This window comes from Sciurus vulgaris (genome assembly GCF_902686455.1).
Source record: "Sciurus vulgaris genome assembly, chromosome: X".
NCBI classification, from domain to species: domain Eukaryota; kingdom Metazoa; phylum Chordata; class Mammalia; order Rodentia; family Sciuridae; genus Sciurus; species Sciurus vulgaris.
This window is the reverse complement of record NC_136471.1, coordinates 82293109-82314984: the sequence shown is the minus strand read 5'-3', so window position 1 is coordinate 82314984 and position 21876 is coordinate 82293109. Positions and strand designations below refer to the sequence as shown.

Below are 21876 nucleotides of genomic sequence, written 5' to 3'. Positions count from 1 at the left end.
TCTTGTTCAACCCACAGATTTGGTCAGCAAAAGTTCCTAGTCATTAACCATATACACATACCTACATATGCCTAAGATGCTCTTACATATACATATAGATCTATGGCTCACCCTAGATACAATCTTGATTCTGACAGTGTGTCTTCAATGTCACCTTCAGGAGCTGTATCACAGGACAACTTATAGTATGGGATGATAAAAGACAACACGGGGTTGGAAGTTAGAATGCTTGGGTTCTTTTTTTAAAGATAGTGGGTATTGAACAGTACCACATGATGTGGTACTGAGCCACATCTACAGCCTTTCTTGTTTTGTTTTGATTTTGATAGCAAGTCTAGCTAAGTTGCTTAGGGCCTCCATAAGTTGTTGAGGCTGGCTTTGAACTTGGGATCCTCCTGTCTTCCAAGTTGCTGGGATTACAAGTGTGCACCACAGTGCCCAGCAGAGCACTTGTGTTCTAATCTTAGCTCTGCTGGTAACTTCACCTTCTGTTCCTCCATATGTATAATATGTAAGGATTAGTTTGGATGAAACTGATTTTAAACTTTGCTTCAAGAAACCTTTAGTGCTCTTTAAACTGCCTTAGGAATCATAGTGGGGAGAAAATTTATGTGATAGTGAAATAATTGCCAAGGGTTTGTCCAACTTCTGTTTGGATACCTCGAGTGATAGAAAACTCACTTCCTTCTTGGGCTATCTGTTGTTTGACCAAGTCTGATTATTAAAATATTAAAGCTTAAGGAAGCTGTAGAGATTCTCTATCCAAGAATTCATAGACTTTCCTTTAGCAACCCAATGCTTTATTTCTCCAAAGCATTGTACAAGAACAATTGGGGTTAGGGTTAGGTTTAGGGTTAGGGATAAGGAGGGTGGTAAGAATGGAGGAAGGAAGGACTGTATAGAGGGAAAAGAGGGGTGGGACGGGTGTGGGGGAAAGGGAAAAAAATAACAGAATGAATCAAACAACATTGCCCTATGTAAATTTATGATTTTTAATTTAAAAAAAAGTACAATTGGGGATGTAGCCCAGTGGTAGAGCACTTGCCTAGCATGTGTAAGACCCTGGATTCATTCCCTAGAACCACAAAAATGTTTTATGCAATTAACATGAATTAATATTTACAATTAAAAATCAGTAAACTAAAGGTTAAATTCAAGGAGCATTGTGCCCAGATATAAGTGAAGCTGGTTGATTGGTTGATTTAAAGTCAGTCTTTGACTAGTGCCTCACCAACTCAGCTTCCCTCTCACTAGTTCAGGTAAGCCCCTGATCAGTCTTGCTGAATCTTGTGGCTCCAGGTAGAACAGTTTGAAAACCAGTGAAGCATGTGCTCTCTAAAGGTTCTCCAAATCCTGAGACTGTGATTCAAAATTCTTTTGAAATATCAACAACCGAATGTCCTTTTGTGAAGTCAAAGATTAACCTGCCTTCTAATAATATTTGCCATTCAGATGGAAATTTATAACAAGAAGAGCAGTTACTTATGTATTACCTGATTTGATTCTCATAAGAATCCTGTAAAGTTGGGTTGCTTCTCCCACTTTACAAAGGCAATGAAGCTCTGAGAAGAGATGCGATTGCCCTATAGTTACAGAGTCAGAATGCAGCAGGACCAGAACTTGAGCCCCCTGATTACAGACACCTTCCTTATTTACTCTACCTATATTCTGTAGCACCCCAGCCATTCTGTAACTCTGGGCTTTACAGTGAGGAGTCAAAGTCTCACCAAAGGCCACTTGGGTCATATGCTGGGCTTGCTACTTTCAGGGACATTGCATATGGGCCTTCAAACTCCTATTTTGTACTTCTACCTCACAAAGCCCAATTGTTGCCACTACACTGTCCCTAACACTTTCCAAGCTGGGGAAGCTGAGGTTCACTAACCAGTAAGATCTCTGGGAAGGTGGCCCAAGGCCTCTGAGTGATATGCACTGTGCCAAAACTGAGAATACACGCAGGAAATAATATGAAAAAGAAAAAAAGAGAGGAGTTGTTTTAATTCTTATCATGTATTTACCTGCATGTTTTGATGTCATGTGTTTGATAAACATTTCAAGTTTAATCTTCCTAAGAAGTAATCAAATAACATATTTATAGGATGCATAGCCTTTTCATATATGTGATCCTCAAAATAGTCCTTTGAATCATAGGAACAATTATTTCCATTTCACATGCACCAGCTCGAAGAGGTTAACTAACTTGCTACACTAGTCACTTAACAAATGGAACAGAACTTGAGCTCAGACCCTCTGGTTTCTATTTTGGTCATTATGAAAATAATCTAGTACAAATCACTATGGCAGAATTTGTATGACAGAACCACTGACTTTTCCTTGGCTCAAGCCTCAGGAGGAAAGCCCTCTTCTTACATTAACAAATCTTCAAACCAAGCTCAGCTCACCATCTAGTTGGCCAGAGTAAATGATCTCTGACTCTGAGTCATTTAGAAGAATAGCTTTAAAAGAAAGCTGATTACCACATTCATAAGGACTGCCATTCACATTGTCAATAATTACCTCTACTCAAGTAATTTGTTCATCCAACAGATTGAATTCCTGTCCTTTGTGAGGCATTGTGCTAAGCACCTAGTCAGATAAAATTTTTTGTTAAGTTTTCTGGGATGGTAATGTCTGGAAATTGCCTACTGGGACACCTGGCACGTTAATAAATTGTAACTATAAATTGGAAACATGCAAATATAATGTATGTACACAGTATATTTAGAATCATATGTATCTGCTTTGGAATCCTAGCTATGTACTGGTTGTATGCCTGCAAGCAAATCACATGTCTTCTTTGTGCTTTTTTCTTTACATTTATAGTCTTGATTGTAGGCCACTGCTTTCACTAAGCTCAGTCCAAGCTACCACCACCCTTCCTAGAAGCTCATGCAGGGACCCTAATTTTGTTCTTTCTTCTTTGTAGGCCTTGACCGGCAGGTCCACTAAAACAGCAAAGATTTCTAAACTGTCTTGCTTTGAGTCTGTAGTCGCAGACTAGATGTGGGTCTTCAAGATTCCAATGCAGATTGCTAATAATGAGTATAATTGGTTTCTTTTTTTTTTTTACTTTTTTTGTTATTTTAATTAAAAATCATAAATTTACATAGGGCAATGTTGTTTGATTCATTTTGTTATTTTTTTCCCTTCCCCCCTCCCCACCCACCCCTCTTTTCCCTCTATACATTACTTTCTTCCTCATTCTTACCACCCTCCCTATCCCTAACCCTAAACCTAACCCTAACCCTAACACTAACCCCTCCTACCCCCCCCCCCCCCCCGTATGTCCTCATCTGCTTATCAGCGAGATCATTCGTCCTTTAGTTTTTTGAGATTGGCTTATCTCACTTAGCATGATATCGTCCAATTTCATCCATTTGTCTGCGAATGCCATAATTTTGTCATTCCTCATGGCGGAGTAATATTCCATTGTATATATATGCCACAGTTTCTTTATCCATTCATCAACTGAAGGGCATCTGGGTTGGTTCCACAATCTGGCTATAGTGAATTGAGCAGCTATGAACATTGATGTGGCTGTATCTCTGTAGTAATGCTGATTTTAAGTCCTTTGGGTATAGGCCAAGGAGTGGGATAGCTGGGTCAAATGGTGGTTCCATTCCAAGCTTTCTGAGGAATCTCCATACTGCTTTCCAGAGTGGCTGCACTAGTTTGCAACCCCACCAGCAATGTATGAGTGTACCTTTTTCCCCACATCCTCGCCAACACCTATTGTTGCTTATGTTCTTGATAATCGCCATTCTAATTGGGGTGAGATGAAATCTTAGGGTAGTTTTGATTTGCATTTCTCTTATTACTAGAGATGTTGAACATTTTTTCATATATCTGTTGATTGCTTGTACATATTCTTCTGTGAAGTGTCTGTTCATTTCCTTAGCCCATTTGTTGATTGGATTATTTGAATTCTTGGAGTAGAGTTTTTTGAGTTCTTTATAGATTCGGGATATTAGCACTCTATCTGAAGTATGATTGGCAAAGATATTCTCCCACTCTGTAGGCTCTCTCTTCACATTACTGATAGTTTCCTTTGCTGAGAGAAAGCTTTTTAGTTTGAATCTTTCCCAGTTGTTGATTCTTGCTTTTATTTCTTGGGCTATGGGAGTCCTGTTGAGGAAGTCTGCTCCTAAGCCAACAAGTTGAAGGTTTGGGCCTACTTTTTCTTCTATAAGATGCAGGGTCTCTGGTCTGATTCCGAGGTCCTTGATCCATTGTGAGTTGAGTTTTGTGCAGGGTGAGAGGTAGGGGTTTAATTTCATTCTGTTGCATATGGTTTTCCAGTTTTCCCAGCACCATTTGTGGAAGAGGCTATCTTTTCTCCATTGCATATTTTTGGCCCCTTTGTCTAGTATGAGAAAATTGTATTTATTTGGGTTTGTGTCCGTGTCCTCTATTCTGTACCATTGATCTACCTATTTTGGTACCAATACCATGTCATTTTTGTTACTATTACTTTGTAATAGAGTTGAAGATCTGGTATTGCGATACCCCCTGCTTCGCTCTTTCGACTGAGGATTGCTTTAGCTATTCTGGGTTTTTTATTCTTCCAGATGAATTTCATAATTGCTTGCTCTATTTCTGTAAGGTACATCATTGGGATTTTAATTGGAATTGCATTGAATCTATATAGCACTTTTTGTAGTATGGCCATTTTGACAATATTAATTCTTCCTATCCATGAACATGGGAGATCTTTCCATCTTCTAAGGTTTTCTTTAATTTCTTTCTTTAGCGTTCTGTAGTTCTCATTGTAGAGGTCTCTCACCTCTTTTGTGAGATCGATTCCCAAGTATTTTATTTTTTTTGATGCTATTGTGAATGGGGTAGTTTTCCTAATTTCTCTTTCTGAAGATTCATCACTTACGTATAAAAATGCATTGGATGTATGAGCATTGATCTTGTAACCTGCTACTTTACTGAATTCACTTATGAGTTCTAAGAGTTTTCTGGTGGAATTTCCAGGTTCCTCTAAATATATAATCATGTCATCAGCGAACAGGAATAGTTTGAGTTCCTCTTTTCCAATTCGTATCCCTTTAATTTCTTTGGTTTGTCTAATTGCTCTGGCTAGAGTCTCAAGGATGATGTTGAATAGAAGTGGTGAAAGAGGGCATCCCTGCCTTGTTCCAGTTTTTAGGGGGAATGCTTTCAGTTTTTCACCATTTAGAATGATATTGGCCATGGGCTTAGCATAGATGGCCTTCACAATGTTAAGGAATGATCCCACTACCCCAATTTTCTCTAGTGTTTTGAGCATGAAGGGATGCTGTATTTTATCAAATGCTTTTTCTGCATCTATTGAAATAATCATGTGATTCTTAACTTTTAGTCTGTTGATATGGTGAATAACATTTATTGATTTCCAGATGTTGAACCAACCTTGCATCCCTGGGATAAAACCCACTTGATCATGGTGCACTATCTTTTAATATATTTTTGTATGCGATTTCCTAAAATTTTGTTGAGAACTTTTGTGTCGATGTTCATTAAGGATATTGGTCTGAAATTTTCTTTCCTTGATGTATCTCTGTCTGGTTTAGGTATCAGGGTGATATTGGCTTCATAGAATGAGTTTGGGAGGGTTCCCTCCTCTTCTATTTTATGGAATACTTTGAGAAGTACTGGAATGAGTTCTTCTTTAAAGGTTTTGTAGAACTCGGCTGAGAACCCATCTGGCCCCGGACTTTTCTTTATTGGTAGGCTTTTGATGACCTCTTCTATTTCATTGATTGATATTGATTTATTTAAGTTGTGTATGTCTTCCTCGTTCAGTTTAGGTAATTCGTATGTCTCTAGAAACTTGTTGATGTCTTCGAGGTTTTCTGTTTTGTTGGAGTATAGATTTTCAAAATAGCTTCTAATTATGTTTTGTATTTCGCTCGTGTCTGTTGTGATATTTCCTTGTTCATTCCGAATTTTAGTAATTTGAGTTTTCTCCCTTTTTCTCTTTGTTAGCGTGGCTAAGGCTTTATCAATTTTGTTTATTTTTTCAGAGAACCAACTATTTATTTCGTTAATTTTTCCGATTGTTTCTTTTGTTTCAATTGCATTGATTTCGGCTCTGATCTTAACTATTTCCTGTCTTCTACTACTTTTGGTGTTGGTCTGCTCTTCTTTTTCTAGGGCTTTGAGCTGTAGTGTTAAGTCGTTTATTTGTTGATTTCTACTTCTTTTGTTGAATGCGCCCCATGAAATAAATCTTCCTCTCAGTACTGCTTTCATAGTGTCCCAGAGATTTTGATATGATGTGTCTTTGTTCTCATTTACTTCTAAGAATTTTTTAATTTCCCTCCTGATGTCTTCTGTTATCCATTCATCATATAATAGTGTATTATTTAATCTCCAAGTATTGGAGAAGTTTCTGTTTTTTATTCTGTCATTTATTTCTAATTTCAGTCCATTATGATCTGATAGAGTACAAGGTAGTATCTCTATCTTCTTGTATTTGCTAACAGTAGCTTTGTGGCATAAGACATGGTCTATTTTAGAGAAGGATCCATGTGCTGCTGAGAAGAAAGTGTATTCGTTCTTTGTTGGATGGTATATTCTGTATAAGTCAGTTAAGTCTAAATTGTTGATTGTGTTGTTGAGATCTATGGTTTCTTTATTCAATTTTTGTTTGGATGATCTATCCAGCGGTGAGAGAGGTGTGTTAAAATCACCTAGTATTATTGTGTTGTGGTCTATTTGATTTCTGGAATTGCGAAGGATTTGTTTGACGTACATGGATGAGCCAATGTTCAGGGCATAGATATTTATGATTGTTATGTCTTGCTGATTTATGCTTCCCTTAAGCAGTATGTAATGTCCTTCTTTATCCCTTCTGACTAGTTTTGGCTTAAAGTCCACATTATCTGAAATGAGGATGGATACTCCAGCTTTTTTGCTGTGTCCGTGTGCATGGTATGTTTTTTCCCATCCTTTCACCTTTAGTCTATGGGTATCTCTTTCTATGAGATGGGTCTCTTGCAGGCAGCATATTGTTGGATTTTTCTTTTTAATCCAATCTGCCAGTCTATCTTTTGATTGATGAGTTCAGGCCATTAACATTCACAGTTATTATTGTGATATGATTTGTATTCCTAGTCATTGGACTCATTTTTGTTTTTTGACATGATTTGGTTTCTCCTTTATTTGGCTATTCCTTTAGGCTAGTTCCTCCCGTTGCTGATTTGCATCATTGTTTTTCATCTCTTCCTCATGGAATATTTTGCTGAGAATGTTCTGTAATGCCGGCTTTCTTTTAGTAAATTCCTTTAGCTTTTGTTTTTTGTGGAAGGATTTTATCTCATCGTCAAATCTGAAAGTAAGTTTTGCTGGGTATAAAATTCTTGGTTGGCATCCATTTTCTTTCAGGGCTTGGTAAATGTTGTTCCAGGCCCTTCTAGCTTTTAGGGTCTGGACTGAAATATCTGCTGATATTCTTATTGGTTTTTCCCTGAATGTAATCTGATTCTTTTCTCTCGTGGCCTTTAAAATTCTGTCTTTATTTTGTATGTTAGTCATTTTCATAATAATGTGCCTTTGTGTAGGTCTGTTGTAATTTTGCATATTTGGAGTCCTATAAGCCTCTTGTACTTGGTTTTCCATTTCATTCTTGAGATTTGGGAAATTTTCTGATATTATTTCATTGAATAGATTGTTCATTCCTTTGGTTTGTTTCTCTAAGCCTTCCTCAATCCCAATTATTCTTAAATTTGGCCTCTTCATGATATCCCATAATTCTTGTAGATTCTGTTCATGATTTGTTACCATCTTCTCTGTTTGGTCAACCTTGTTTTCAAGATTAAATATTTTGTCTTCAATATCAGAGGTTCTGTCTTCCAGGTGATCTATCCTATTGTTTATGCTTTCTATGGCTTTTTTATCTTGGTTTATTGTTTCCTTCATTTCAAGGATTTCCGTTTGGTTTTTTTTCAGTATCTCTAACTCTTTATTGAAATGCTCTTTTGCTTCCGTTATTTGCTCTTTTAACTGTTGATTAGTGTGTTCATTTAATGCCTGCATTTGTTCTTTCATCTCCTCGTTTGCTTCCCTGATTGTTTTAATTATGTACATTCTGAACTCCCTTTCTGACATTTCTTCTGCTGTGCTGTCATTGGGTTTTATTGATATAGTATCTAGGTTTGTTTCGGACATTTTCTTCCCTTGTTTTCTCATATTGGTCAGATGTCAATGGGACTCTGTGATATTGTAGATTTCTTCTATTGGCTTATAGTGACCCTGTAGATTTCCAGTGTATCACCTACCAGCCTTCAGTAGCCAGAAGTCTTGGATTAATTTGATAATGCAGTGCTTCCGAAGAATGCTGTCCCTAGCCTGCTACTGGTTCCAGGGAGAGAGACCTGGAGAGGTTTCTTGTTGCACAGCCCTGGTTCCAGAGGCTGGTTGTGGGTTGGAGGTCTCCACTGGCTTGGGGACTTGTGGCTGGCTCTGTGTAGACAGGCTCTCACTGGGCGATTTGCCCCAAGAAGCTAGCCTAGAGAGGTGCTTCCCGCCAGAGGGGGGCTGGGCTGCTTGGGGAAGTCCCTGGCGCCCTGTGCTGGTCACTGAAGCAACCTGCGGGCGGGCTGGAGCTGGCAGCGGGGCGGGCCGGAGCTGGCAACCGCTGCTTCTGTGCAGAAGGGCTCTCACTGTGGGGCCTGTTCCGAGAGGCTGGAGGATCTGTCCCTGTGGGCGGAGCCCACCGCCAGACTGCACAGAGCTGCCTGGGGGAGATGCTATCTGCCCTGTCCCACTCTAATAAGCCACTCGAATCCTGGCTTGCCACCCAGCTGAGCTTTGCTGGGTGGGGGAGACTCACCCCGTGGTTCTATTTTAGTCCGAGACTCTCAATGCCTACCCTTCTTGAATCCTGGGTTCTGGGGCAATGGAGATACAGTCGCCCTCTAGTCCGCCATCTTGGATCGCCCCGTGGAAAAAGCCTGCAGCTAGAGGGGGACAATGCTGCCTGGAGAGGTCTCTGGCTGCCCAGCCCGGGTCCCAGAAGCCGCTTGCATGTCGAATATCTCCACTGGCTTGGGGACTTGTGGCTGGCTCTGCATCGAGGGGCTCTCTCTGGGCGGTCTGCCCCGGGAAGCTAGCCTAGAGAGGCGCTTCCCACCGGAGGGGGCTAGGCTGCTTGGGGGAGTCCCTGGCGCCCTGTGCTGGTCTCTGAAGCAACCTGCGGGCGTTCTGGAGCTGGCAGCGGGGCGGGCCGGAGCTGGCCGCGCTGCTTCTGTCTATAATTGGTTTCTAATGAGAAAAAAAAAAAAAAAAAAGAAACTGCCTCCTCTCTCTAGCCTATTTGGTAGATTTTAAAACCTCAGAATGATTTCTCTCTATTTCTCCAGAATATCCTAACACATTGCCAAATAGGTGTTGAGTGAACATGTGCCTGAGGAAATATGTAGAGCTGTGGCTACTGTTGCCTCAAGTCATCCTTTGATAAGCATGCCATCTGAGCAGGCCACTTTGCAAGCGAGGCATTAGAGAACAGAGTTAGATATTGTAATCAGATTATGCCTATAGGAAAATCAGACATCCACAGTGCTGATGTGTGCACAGTCATTAGGTTTGTGCGCTGAGCAGTTTTTACTGAGGACTCTTAATTAGTATGATAGCCATTTTTCACCTCTTACATTCATTTTCTTGTGTCTCAGGGTGGGAGGAAGCATCTGTATGGATAAATTTTTTAATACCTGCATAGTTTAATCCTCATCCCTCTATATACCCTCACATCCACACACTTAGAAGATCAAGGTTCACCAACCAAAGTGTTTTTATTTTTGGCTTAGGGTATTGTTTGTTTATTTGTTTGTGGTTTGGTTGGTTGGGTTTTTTGTTTGTTTGTTTGTTTTATGCTGTCTACTGCCTCCCACCCAAGAGGTTCAGGGTTCAAAATACCAGGTCACTTCCCCAAGGAATCCTCAGATGTTACCCACATGGACCCTGCCTCTTGTCTCCTACTGGAAAAGGTCAGTCTTAGGCATTCTGTAATACGGAAGGGCTTCAGGCAGGAAATTTTTTGGGGTCTGGGGATCCAGTCAGTCTGTTAGCATGTCAGTATTGTGAAGGTAGAAGGTACAGGACTGGGAACTGGGATTATAGCCAAGAGTGGTGCTGTGAAGGACTCCAGAATCCCTGATCTCTGGGAGACTTGGGATCTATAAGAAAAGGGAAATGGGGAAGTGTGGGTGTGCAGGTGCCAACCAAGCAGAACAATGTGTCTGGGTAGTGAAGTCTTCAGACCCAAACCTAGGTCAAAGGAAGGTTCGAAACCTTGGTAGCTCCTGAGCTGTGACCTTCAGCAGTGGAGTGGAAAAAGCACTGGAGCAGACAATCAAAACACCTGGGTTCCAGATCCAGTTCAGCCACATATAGACTATGTGACCTTGGCCAAGTCAGTTAATTTGTCTGGCCCTCAACAACGTTCCTTGTTGATAAAATAAGCATCATATCACCTACTTTCCAGAGTTACTATGAGTGTTATATGTGGTCATCAATAGGAAAGTGAGAAACTTGATCTAAATTTGAGAAAGGATTCTTAATGAAGTATAACAAAACAAAATTTCAGATAATTGTGAATTTCAGAGGGAAAAGAAAAGGGAATCCTGGTAGGGATGAGGTCTGAGGCAATGACTTTATAACTTAAGCATCTTTCAGGCCATGTCTATTCTACCTATGTGGTATTGCAGAGGTAGCATCCAGAAGGCTCCGTTTTCTAAGCTTAAGGGCAATCATTTGGAGATTGCTTAATTTCCACTTTTCAAAACAGATAGACAATTGAGGGTCCCTAGCCTATTTGTTTAATATTTTCAAATTCCCAGTGAAATATCTGAACCATCCTATGTACTAGGGATGCAAAGATGAATTTGAAGATCTGACCCTTGTCTTCAAGTTGCTTCAAGTCTTGTGGGGGAGAAGATATGTGCATAGATGGATTTCTGCACTGTAAAATTATCACTGTAATTGGCTAGGGCTACACTAGGTGCAATGAGCAAGTAAAGAAAAATCATTACACATTTTGCTTGGATGAGTTGGAAAACTCTTCAGAGAGGAGATGGCCTTTGAGTAAAGACTTGAAAGATGCATAGGTGTTTATCAGATGGAAGCCCTTGGGAGGGGGAATACATTCTAGGCAAGACAACTGTCTATTCAGAAGTAGCAGAGCTATAGAGGCCTGGGAAAGCATTAAGTGTTCAGTACATTGTAAGTTTTTCAGAAGAGCTGGGACCTAAATTATCTGAAGGGAAGTTGCAAGAAATTAGTCTGGAGAAGCAGATTATAAAGGGCCTGTTTATATATAAGCACAGTAGGCTGGGGATGGCAGGAGTGTAGGAACTGTTAAGTATAAAAGAATGGAGAGGAGGTATATGGGGTAGAAAGAAGATCAGAGAAAAAAGAGGGAAAATGCAGGTGGTTTAAAAAAGGGAATGGCTGTCAAGACATCTCCCCATATAATGATATGTGGTACTATCCCTCTCCCAAGGTTGTTAAAGGATCAAATCAAACTGTAGCTAAAAGAGTGTTTGTAAACTTAGAAGTGCTGTTCATGTGCAAGAACTGGTTATTATACTGCATCTTCAGAAAGGTGTGGTGATCAAGAGCATAGCCTTTGGAGTCTTGACTACTTGGCTTTGGAACTTGATCTGCCAGTTAGTAGCCATATGATTTTGGACAAGTTTTGGACCCCTCTGTGACCCATTTCTACTGACTCACAGAATGTGGCTAAGAGTACCTATTTTATTTATTGTCATGAGAATTAAATGAGGTAATATAAGAAAAGTGCTTAGGAAGGAGTTCATTCGTTATAAGTAGTCAATGTTAGACGATCATTCTCTGACAATAGCCAACCGACAATGGCCTTTTGGCCTCCATCATGATCTCATTTGACAGCTCAGTGAAGTAGGGAGGACAAAGAATATTATCCTTACCATATAATTGGTTTTTTTCCCCACTCCTCTGCAACCAGTGCTGATGCTCCCTGGGGCTTCTCAGGGGCTGCCTGAGTACTAGAGATTCTCAGTTCAGCAGAGGTTCAGACTTAGCTCAGTCCATCAATGTCTGCATTGACCACTGCCTTTGTGTCTTCTTTTCTAGGTTTCCGCAATTTACATGTGGATGACCAGATGGCAGTCATTCAGTACTCCTGGATGGGACTCATGGTGTTTGCCATGGGCTGGCGGTCCTTCACCAATGTCAACTCCAGGATGCTCTACTTTGCTCCTGACCTGGTTTTCAATGAGTAAGTGTTCTTGGGACCAAGTCTCACATAGTTTCCTAATTTTTTAATAATATTAGATGCTTCTTAAATCTTTTGTTATAACTAAATTGGAACTCATGAATACAGAGTATCTAGCCCAAAGTAGGCAAGAAATTAAAAAAGGAATCCCTTTTTTATTCCCCCTTTTTGTAAAAGTGATAATCTTTATGTTTGCTGTCTGAGATCCCTTAATGGCATTGTGAATGGAGCTGATCAGAAATATCGTCCTAAGATCCTTAAGTTAGTTTCACCACAGAGAATCTTTTCAGTCAGGCAGGAATTGAGCTTCTCTCTCTGTCAGCCTTTAACCCAGAAGAGCCTTAAAATAAAATTTCCAGGTAGTAGTTCCTGGTAGCACAGCACTGCTATGTAAGGGAGAATAAGTGTCCCTAGCTGCCCTCTCTCAACCCAGCCAGCCCTGGTAGCCAGAAGCTAAGAATAACCACTGGGCTTTTGGCATGACCTGCTTTGTGGTTTCCAGATCTCCAAAAAGTTACATATGATGCCATCTTCTGGGCAAGACCTTGAAAAGCCCCCTAACTGTTCATGTCCAACCCCCATACTCCTGCTGCCCTCCAGTGATTGAATCAATTCTGAGCACCTGTTCCACTTCCTTCAGAGACTTGAGACCTTTGGGGTTTTGCCAGGTGACAATTGATTATTTTCAGAATCCTTACTTCCTTCTTTGTCTCTACATAAGTATGTGGCATCCTACCTCAGCTTTTTGGCTGGGTTCCATGCATTTCATTCAAAGTTATCCCATGGATAGGCCAGGGTCCAAGCCCCAGGGTTCCTGAAACCTATTGAGGCCTATATCCTGAACCTACTATATTAGGGCGCTCAGAGTCTACAAATATCCAGACCAGTGTTTCTCAACATGGATGCTGTCAACATTTGGGGAGGAATTTTTTTTCATTGTGCAAAGTGTAGCTGCATATTAGAATATGTTTAACATCTCTGGTACCTGCCCACTAAATATTAAACACAAATCCAGTCACTCTGACAGCCTAAACTGCCACCGAGCACCCACTGAGGATATAGTACACCCCAGTTGAGGGAAACTAATTGCTGCCAGTCTCCTCAAAGTACTAACAGGGGGACTGAGGACCAAAGAGAAAGAGAGAGAGAGAGAGAGAATTTGATCCAAACTGGACCTACCCATATGCTGTTCTCTCTCTGATTCCAAATCCTATCATTAGCTCCATTTTTCCCTTCTTTCCCTTTTTGTGGGGAGCATTTTGTTGTGAAGCTAATAGGCTTGAATCCTAACTGTGACCTCAGGTAAATTACTGAACTTCTCTGAGCCTCAAATCTCACCTGTAGAATCATAGTGTTACCTACCTACCTGCCATTAATTGAGTACTTACTGTGTGCCAGGAACTGCGCTCAGTATTTTCCAATCCTCATTTCCCCACTTATCCATTTTTTTTTATTCCAACTTCCTCTATTCTCCTGAATTCCCTTCTTGCCTCTCCTTTTCTGACCTCTCCCCACCTTCCACTTTCCTTCCTTTAACTTTCCCTCAATGAATTTTGCCCTTTTCCATTCTTCTTGTTCCCTTCCTTTCTCAATCCCTTTCTTTGCTTTTTCTTATTCACTCCTCTCCATTCCCTACCTTCTCTGTCTCAGGGGCCTGCAACAATATGCTAGGAATCCTTCATGCCAGCACCATAATTTGAGTGGTAAAAAGGCTGCAGTGTTATCATCAACAGAGACATGGAAGTACAATGGAGATCAGAGCAGGGCCAAGCTCCAGGATTAGCAGATCTTACTGAAAAATTCCCCAGGGTGATGGAGCTTAGAGCAACACTGTTCTGGTCAATTGACTTGTGATACTATCTAAACACTTCCTCTTTCTAGTTGGAATTCAGCCTGAATTGAATAATTCTACAGCACCTGTCCCCTTCTTTCTTTATCCAGGAGACCCAAGATCTCTCTGAAATAGGTTGCTAAGTTTCCACCCACACAATGCCAGGCCTGCTCAGCTTGTGGAACAGGCTAGTGGCTTGGGAACCAAAATGTCAAACCACAGCCTCTAGGCTCCATCTGGGAGGTCTTTGTCCTCGCCACTTAAGTGGGTGTCAAATCCCTTTTCCTTCACATGGTACACAATTACTGTCTTACACACACACACACACACACACACACACACACACACCACATACACACACACTTGATTTCTGAAGAACTAAATCCTGAAGGCCTACTAGCAGAAAGATACTGTGTCTTTCCTTACAGGCATGCCATGACCAATCATGGAACAGAGAGGTTGCCCCTCCCCCAGAAGCTGTCCAAGCCTTGGCCACTTCCCCATATAATTTATAGGTGATAATGTGATAATCTGTTAACAGTCACCATAATAAAAGCAGCTCACATGTGTTTACAGCTCCCAAACTGTGGTAAGGAACAGCCAGCCTGTGAGGGAGTGGGCTCCCCTTCAGCAGGGGACATTTAGATTAGACATTCAAACGCACTCCCTGGCAGACATAGAAGCACTAGAACTCATTTTTAAAGGGGAACATGGAATCTCTATTGCCACAACTTTTTAAAGAAATGATTGAATTTATACTATGAGCAATGGCTTTCAAACCAGGAAAAAGTCAGGGGCATTGACAGGATAGACACCTGTGGTCCCTTGCAGATCCTGGTGTCCTTATGTGAAGTGTTGTTTGCTTGATCCTCTCTCCTAGAAATCCTTCAAGTTTGGCTGCCTTGGAGGCAGGTTCTGACTCTGATTGCATCTGGGATTCTAGAACTGTAGTCAGGGAGACCATGTGCTTGCCCCATTGTGTTCATTTGGTTATGCTTTCCTGTCCCTGACTCAGGAAACAGAGGGGGCACAGAGACCTGGAAATTCCATGTGCTAACCATATCCTGGCCAGGGAAGATGAGTAGTTAATTATCAGGATGTTGGGATTTTAGAAAAAAAGAACAGATTTGTTCTTTGTCACTGAGGAACCAGAATAACAAATAGACTTTTCTTGGAGAGCCCAGGGAAGGGAGGGCAAAGTGGAGATATTTTCTCTGGGCTTGTTGGAAGCCTCCCCTGATTCTTCTTCCTCTGTGTCTCCTTCACAGGTATCGTATGCACAAGTCCCGCATGTATAGCCAGTGCGTCAGGATGAGACACCTCTCTCAAGAATTTGGTTGGCTCCAAATCACCCCCCAGGAATTCCTGTGCATGAAAGCACTGCTACTTTTCAGCATAAGTGAGTACCTAGAGGCACAGGGAATGCCTGTGTGGGCACAAAGACTGAGGGGGGCCACTTTTTCCATCAAAAGATTATCAGGGAGGGACCAGCTCCTGAACATTTCCCCTCTTCCCTCCCCTCACCACTGTACCTCAGCATCCTTTTCCCCAACAAAGACCAATTTCATGGCTACAGATCAATTTCTTTGGTAGACTCTAGCCTCCATCAGTTCCTCAACTACCCCTAGTCTCTCCTTGACACTAGGGTTTTTGGTCTGTTCCAGCAGACCTCTGATTTTTTTCCACATCTTCTGGGATAGAAACAGGCATGAACCACCCCACCATGTATTCCTTGCAGAGTAGTAGAGCAGGAGAGATTGCCTCCTAGAAGATATTTCCTCTTCCACCAATAGGAGGAAGTTTATGTAAGCAAGCAACCTTTCTTTAATGTCTCTTCTAAGTAGAGTGCTGTCTTAGCCTCTGTGAGAAAGAAAGGAGGCAAAATTTAATATTCAGAGCCATGTGTTTTAATTCTCTAAATCAGAACTGAATGATGAACAACATAAAACTTAGGTTGAAGACTAGGAAAAGTAAAGTTTTGGTAAATTTTATTCATTTGACTCCCCTCCGATTGGGTCCAGCTATCCTTTTTTCCTGAGATCTCCCTGGCAGACTGAAGGCCCCAGGCACACAGATTTCAATTGACAGGGAGCCAAGTAGATGGTTCCCTCCCTGTGGGGGTGGGGGTCAAGTTTGTGGTCAGAAAACTTGGTGCTTTGTCTAATGCTCCTTCGTGGGCATGCTTCCCCTCCCCATTCTGTCTTCATCCCACATCAGTTCCAGTGGATGGGCTGAAAAATCAAAAATTCTTTGATGAACTTCGAATGAACTACATCAAGGAACTCGATCGTATCATTGCATGCAAAAGAAAAAATCCCACATCCTGCTCAAGGCGCTTCTACCAGCTCACCAAGCTCCTGGACTCTGTGCAGCCTGTAAGCAAATGATGGAGGGTGCTTTATCAGGAGGAGCAGCCTGATAGAGCCAAATGATAATAGGCTCCTCTATGGTCTGGCACCACCTGTTGGGAGGTGCTTCCATTTCCCTCTGTCTTTGAGTGTGGTCCAGAAAGAAAATGCAATGGAGAAGAAAGGAACTCAGGTCACAGTGTCCCAGCTGGATGTTGTGAAAGGGGTGGAGGAGTGGAGAACAGAGCAGTTGGGACTCAGAGAAGAAGTTTAAAGCAGATGAATTCTCTAGGCAGACAAAACAGATCTGGGTGTTTTTCCCCTCTTCCTTGAGTCATGTACATGTGAATTTGCCTGTGTGTGTGTGTGTGTGTGTGTGTGTGTGTGTGTGTGTGTGTGTGTGTGTGTGAGAGAGAGAGAGAGAGGTGTGCATGCTATAATGGGGAAGAAGAACACCCAGTTCTGAGTAGAGAGCTTGCAATGGTATAAGAGATCTCTTGGGAGTCCTCCATGACTCCCCAAAGACAATTCCATATATACTCTCTCTCTCTGTCTCTCTCTCTCTCTCTCTTTATCTCTCTCTCTCTCTCTCTCTCTCTCTTTATCTCTCTCTCTCTCTCTCTTTCTCTCAGGGGGCAGGACCAAAGATAAGCAAGGGAACAAAATGCTAAAAGGCTTGGAAATCAGATGTGGGGGGAGAGTCTGGCAGAAGTCAACTCATTGTCAACCTTATTGTCTTTATCTCTTACTGTCCCTGCAGATTGCAAGAGAGCTGCATCAGTTCACTTTTGACCTCCTAATCAAGTCCCACATGGTGAGCGTGGACTTTCCGGAAATGATGGCAGAGATCATCTCTGTTCAAGTGCCCAAGATCCTTTCTGGGAAAGTCAAGCCCATCTATTTCCACACACAGTGAAGCTTTGGAAGCCCCCATTTCCCTCCCCCACCTCGCTCCCCTTTTCCAATGTCTTCTGCCTATTATAACTCTGCACTACTTCTCTGCAGTGCCTTGGGGAATTTCCTCTATTGATGTACAGTCTGTCATGACCACGTTCCTGAGTTCTATTTGCTGGGCTTTTTTCTCTTTTCCTTCTTTCTTTTTCTTCTTCTCTCCCTTTCTCACCCTTCATGGCACCTTCAGACTCTGCTCCTTGTCGTGGCTCCTATCTGTGTTTTGAATGGTGTTGTATTTCTTTAAAACTGAGATGATCCTCATGTGGCCCAGTGTCAAGTTGTGCTTGTTTACAGCACTGTGCTGTGTGCCAGCCACACAAACATTTACTTACCTTATGCCACGGGAAGTTCAGCAAGCTAAAAGTATCTGGGGGAAAACAAACTAACACACAGAAAACAAAAAAAAAATTAAAAAATAAAAAACCTTATGAGGACATTTTCCTCAAAATAAATAAATTAACAAACAGAAATCCCCAAAGAAGCCAACAAGTCACTAGAAGGTGAAAATTGCAGGTCCTTGGGGAGTCTCTGTTTTTGTTCATCCCCTCTGTCCTGGAAGACCTTAGCTTTTGCCAGTGACTATTGCCATTAAAGGACAGGGTGCCCCAGAGCTGGGGGCCAGAGAAAGGAGGAGACAAGTAGGGCAGTGGGATCACAGTACCTGCCCACAGCCTTGGTCCCTGAGGGCTAGACTGCCCAACTGCAGCGCAATTCATTGTACTGAAAATGTGCTTCTTGTTTGAAAATTTGTCTGCATGTTAATGCCTTCCCCCTCAAACCCTTTTCTCTCTAAACCTCTGCCTCCACCCTGAAATCAAATTACACTAGCCTTTCTAAGAACTTTGAATGGGATGTTCTCTTTAGCCAAAACTTGACCACTTCCACTGAAGAGTCAGATCTGTGAGAAGGAAAGGAGAGATCTGACCCATTGGAAGGATCTGATAAATTCCAGGACTGCTTTCCCATGTGTGATCCAGGGAGGAGCTTGCATCTGGAGTCAGAGAAGGAAGTGATGACTTGGCTGTTCTGCTTAGGAGACAGAACAGTTGATCCCTTGATGCCACCATCTTTTCCTCCACCTTTAAAAGACCTATGGACTCTATGTGGCCACAAGCTCCTTCCAGCTTCCCTTGAGTGATTTGTAGGCCACACTGCATTTCAGTCATTGGTGGTAAAGCTTATTCACTTCTTTAGGCATGTTCACAGACTCTCGGCTAAGATCCTTCCACACTATGAAGGCTAGCAGGCCAGAAGCCCTGTCATCTGTTTCCCTCTAGATGCCAGTAGTCTCAGACTAAGTGTCTCTCATCAACATTTAGTTTATTGAAACCGTTAGACAAACCCAAAAGAAGGCATCAAAGGGATCAGACAAACTGGGTGCCTTGCCCTTGTCATCCAGAGATGAAACTCTCCCATCACATGGAGAAATATCTGCTTCCTTCTTCAAAGCAGCTAAAGGGGCTACCCAGATCAGGGTGGAATACCAGCATTGGAAGAATGAAGACACTAGAACCAGAAAATCTGAAATGCTCTCCTTGCCACCCAGCATATCCACCTGAAGAAGACATGGCAAGAAGCAAGCAGACACCAAGAGAAGACTATGACTATTAAATAAAGCCTTCAGAGGCAAAACCTCAAGTCAGACTGGCACAAGTTTACTCAACCCCCTCCTCTGCTGCTGATTCTGGGCTCTGACATTGGCCATAGTTACTCAGATTCCCCACCATTTTTGCTACCTCTCGGTCAGAGGGGCATGCAAAACCACTGAGACTTTCTACAGAACCACAGCTTCCTTTGGAAAGGTCTGGCTGTTGTGGCACTTATAGGCTGCCACCCATAAACTCAGGGTATACCCCTGGGTCACTGGTTTCATATAGTATTTTGGCACACCTCTGTTCTCTGGACTTTGTTTCCAACCCTGGATTCCGGGGTGGGGGATGTCCATCTATTTTCTCTTCTTGGCCACTGCCTCCTCACTTAGCTCTTAACTTCATCAGATAAACTCCAGAAATCAAGGGTCAGTCACCAAGCTGCCCATTTCAGTTGGTTTACTCTACTGGTTGAGAAGAGTTTCGGAGTGACATGTTACTATCCACATGGATTTCCTTCCCTGATTTCTGTGTTGATATTAATAGCCAAAGGAACTTGCAAAACAGCTTCTGTAAATAACAAGGGAGAATGGAATCTAATGAGTGATTTGCCAATCCAAGACTGGTGGACAAAAATTGAAGCTGACAGGTTCCCTTTCTGGGATAGAATAGACAAATTCTGGTTTTCTTTGTGATGACACCATCTGGCCTATGTACAGGATCACATTTTAGTTGTCTTAGAAAAATAGCATCCACCACTCCTTTCAGTTAAGCTAGGTTACACTTTAATAGTTCCTTTACATCTGTTTTGATTTTTATCTTTTGTGGCACACGGATTTAATTATATCATTCTAATACCTCTCCTTGTAAATACTAGAGGCTGTCCTTTCCATTTCTCTATCAAATTTTTCATCTTTATGGATTTCCAAGTCCTGAATTTTGTCTTCATGAATATATGTTTTTCATTTGAAAAAGCCAAAAATCATTGAAACAGCGGTGTAATTAAAAGCAACAACAATTGGATTACTCTGAATTTCCAAATGACAAAACTAGGGAAAAGTAGCCTAAACAAGGTTTTAGGCCTACTGTTTCTGCACTGGGGTTTGAGTGAGAAGAGGAGGTATTAGCTTGTCTCAGTTCTCCCACAGATGAAAGAAGAAGACTTCTTTTTCTTTTTGTCATTGATGTTCCAACCGGTATGATTGACAGAAGTCTCATTTTGTATGCACTCTGCTCTGCAAACAGAGTTGATGTGGTTGGTATACTGTGCTCACCTGTGAAGGACTGGCCAACCCAGACCTACTCACCTAGTGAGCTAGAAGATGAGGCTCACTCACTGGCCAAGTCAAGGGGACCATCTCCAAAGAGGTGTGCAGTATTTGATGGGGATAGAAAGTGAGGAAGAGAAAAAGAGGGAGCATCGTGGAGAAGGCCCCATCTGTGCTGGGCAGCAGACAGCTGCCAAGGTCACGAACTCTGGTCAAATAATAGAGTCGTGAGGCAATTTCAGCCCATTCATTGGGCAGCTCACCAGGTCTGGCCTCCGAGCTGACATGGGCATTGAATTCTTTTTCCTAAGATTTTCTATGCCACATGCAATATTGTTGTTCTTGGAAAGTTCATTATTTTTTTAAATTACCTTACTCTGAGAAAGAGAGTTTTTGAAGGATTCTGTCATATATCTTTAAAAAAAGAAAATCAGTAATGCATATATTTTTGTGTATGTTCACTGGCACTTAAAAAAAGAAAAAGAAAGAAAAAAAGAAAAAAAAGTTTCTTTCTGTCCTTTGGGTAGTTGCTGAGGTTACTTGTTCAGGTTATAAAATAATGTGCTGATGCTCAAATCCCTCTCTGTCCATACTCTACTTCTAAATACATGTAGGCATATATAAACAATATATTTGTATTTGACTTACACTTCAAAGAAAATGTCCACCGTCCACATGACACTGACACTACACAAATGACCTGACTTTGAGCTTTGAGTAGCTTCTAAGTGTTTGTTTCCTTAGGCACAGCACAGACGTGGCCTTGCCCCCTTCTCTCTCTTGATATTCAGCAGGGCACAAAGGCCCAAAGCCACCCCCTCTACCCCTACTCAGCTGTATGCCAGTGCTGCACTTCAGGAGACTCTCTCCAGATAGCCCAGTAACTATCCCTGCATGACCCTGTATAGTCCTGGAAAAATAAGAGACTGACTACTGATTTTTCTGTGCCAGTTGCCCAGGTGAGAGGGCTCTGGGACGAGGGCATGGCTTTCAAGCTTGATCCACTTATAGGGGTAACATGAACCAGGAATGCTAAAGCACCACATCAAATCTCAACTTAAAGTCAAAAGAAGCCATTTAACATGTGAAATTTCTTGGAAAAGGAAGTTTCTACCCCTGTTGCTTTTACAGGCAGATCTGTTCTCACCACCAATCTCTTTGAAAAATTCTGAAAGCAGGTTTAAAAAAAAAAAAAAAGACCGAAAAAGAGATGAAATCATCCCATTATGTAACCAAAGATTACATTGTATCTGCTAAGATACCAAAATTTTTAAGGGCAGTGAGGGAGCAAGCATTAGTGCCTCTTTGGTAAGCTATCCAAAGACAGACTAAAGGACTTTGCTGGTGACTGACTTATAAGAGTTTTGTGGAATCTTTTTCCCTTCACAAAATACATATGTAGAAGAGTTGAAGATAATTTGGAAAACTGGGATTCTGGGTCCTTCACTAAGTGATTTTATAAGCAGAAGTAGCTTTCTTTTACTCTAGTAGTTGCTGAGCAAATTCTTGAAGCTCCATCATTGCATGGTTGGAAATGGAGCTGGTCTTGGCCACTGTGTTTGCTAGTGCCCATGTTAGTTTATCTGAAGATGTGAAGCCCTTGCTGAGAAGGGGAGCATTTAAAGGACTAGATTTTGCACTAGAA

At 41.7% G+C, this 21876-nt stretch overlaps 1 protein-coding gene across 1 annotated transcript in view; it reads left to right on the top strand.

Annotated features, from left to right (window-relative positions):
* The window catches only part of AR (androgen receptor), a 169973-nt gene extending 152338 nt beyond the window's left edge, over positions 1 to 17635 (top strand). Inside the window, exons 5-8 of the mRNA XM_079125053.1 lie at positions 12100 to 12244; positions 15341 to 15471; positions 16290 to 16447; positions 17181 to 17635. Coding sequence (XP_078981179.1) covers positions 12100 to 12244; positions 15341 to 15471; positions 16290 to 16447; positions 17181 to 17336 — 590 coding nt within the window. The 3' untranslated portion in view covers positions 17337 to 17635. The remainder of the gene's footprint in view (positions 1 to 12099; positions 12245 to 15340; positions 15472 to 16289; positions 16448 to 17180) is intronic.
* Positions 17636 to 21876: the final 4241 nt, after the last annotated feature.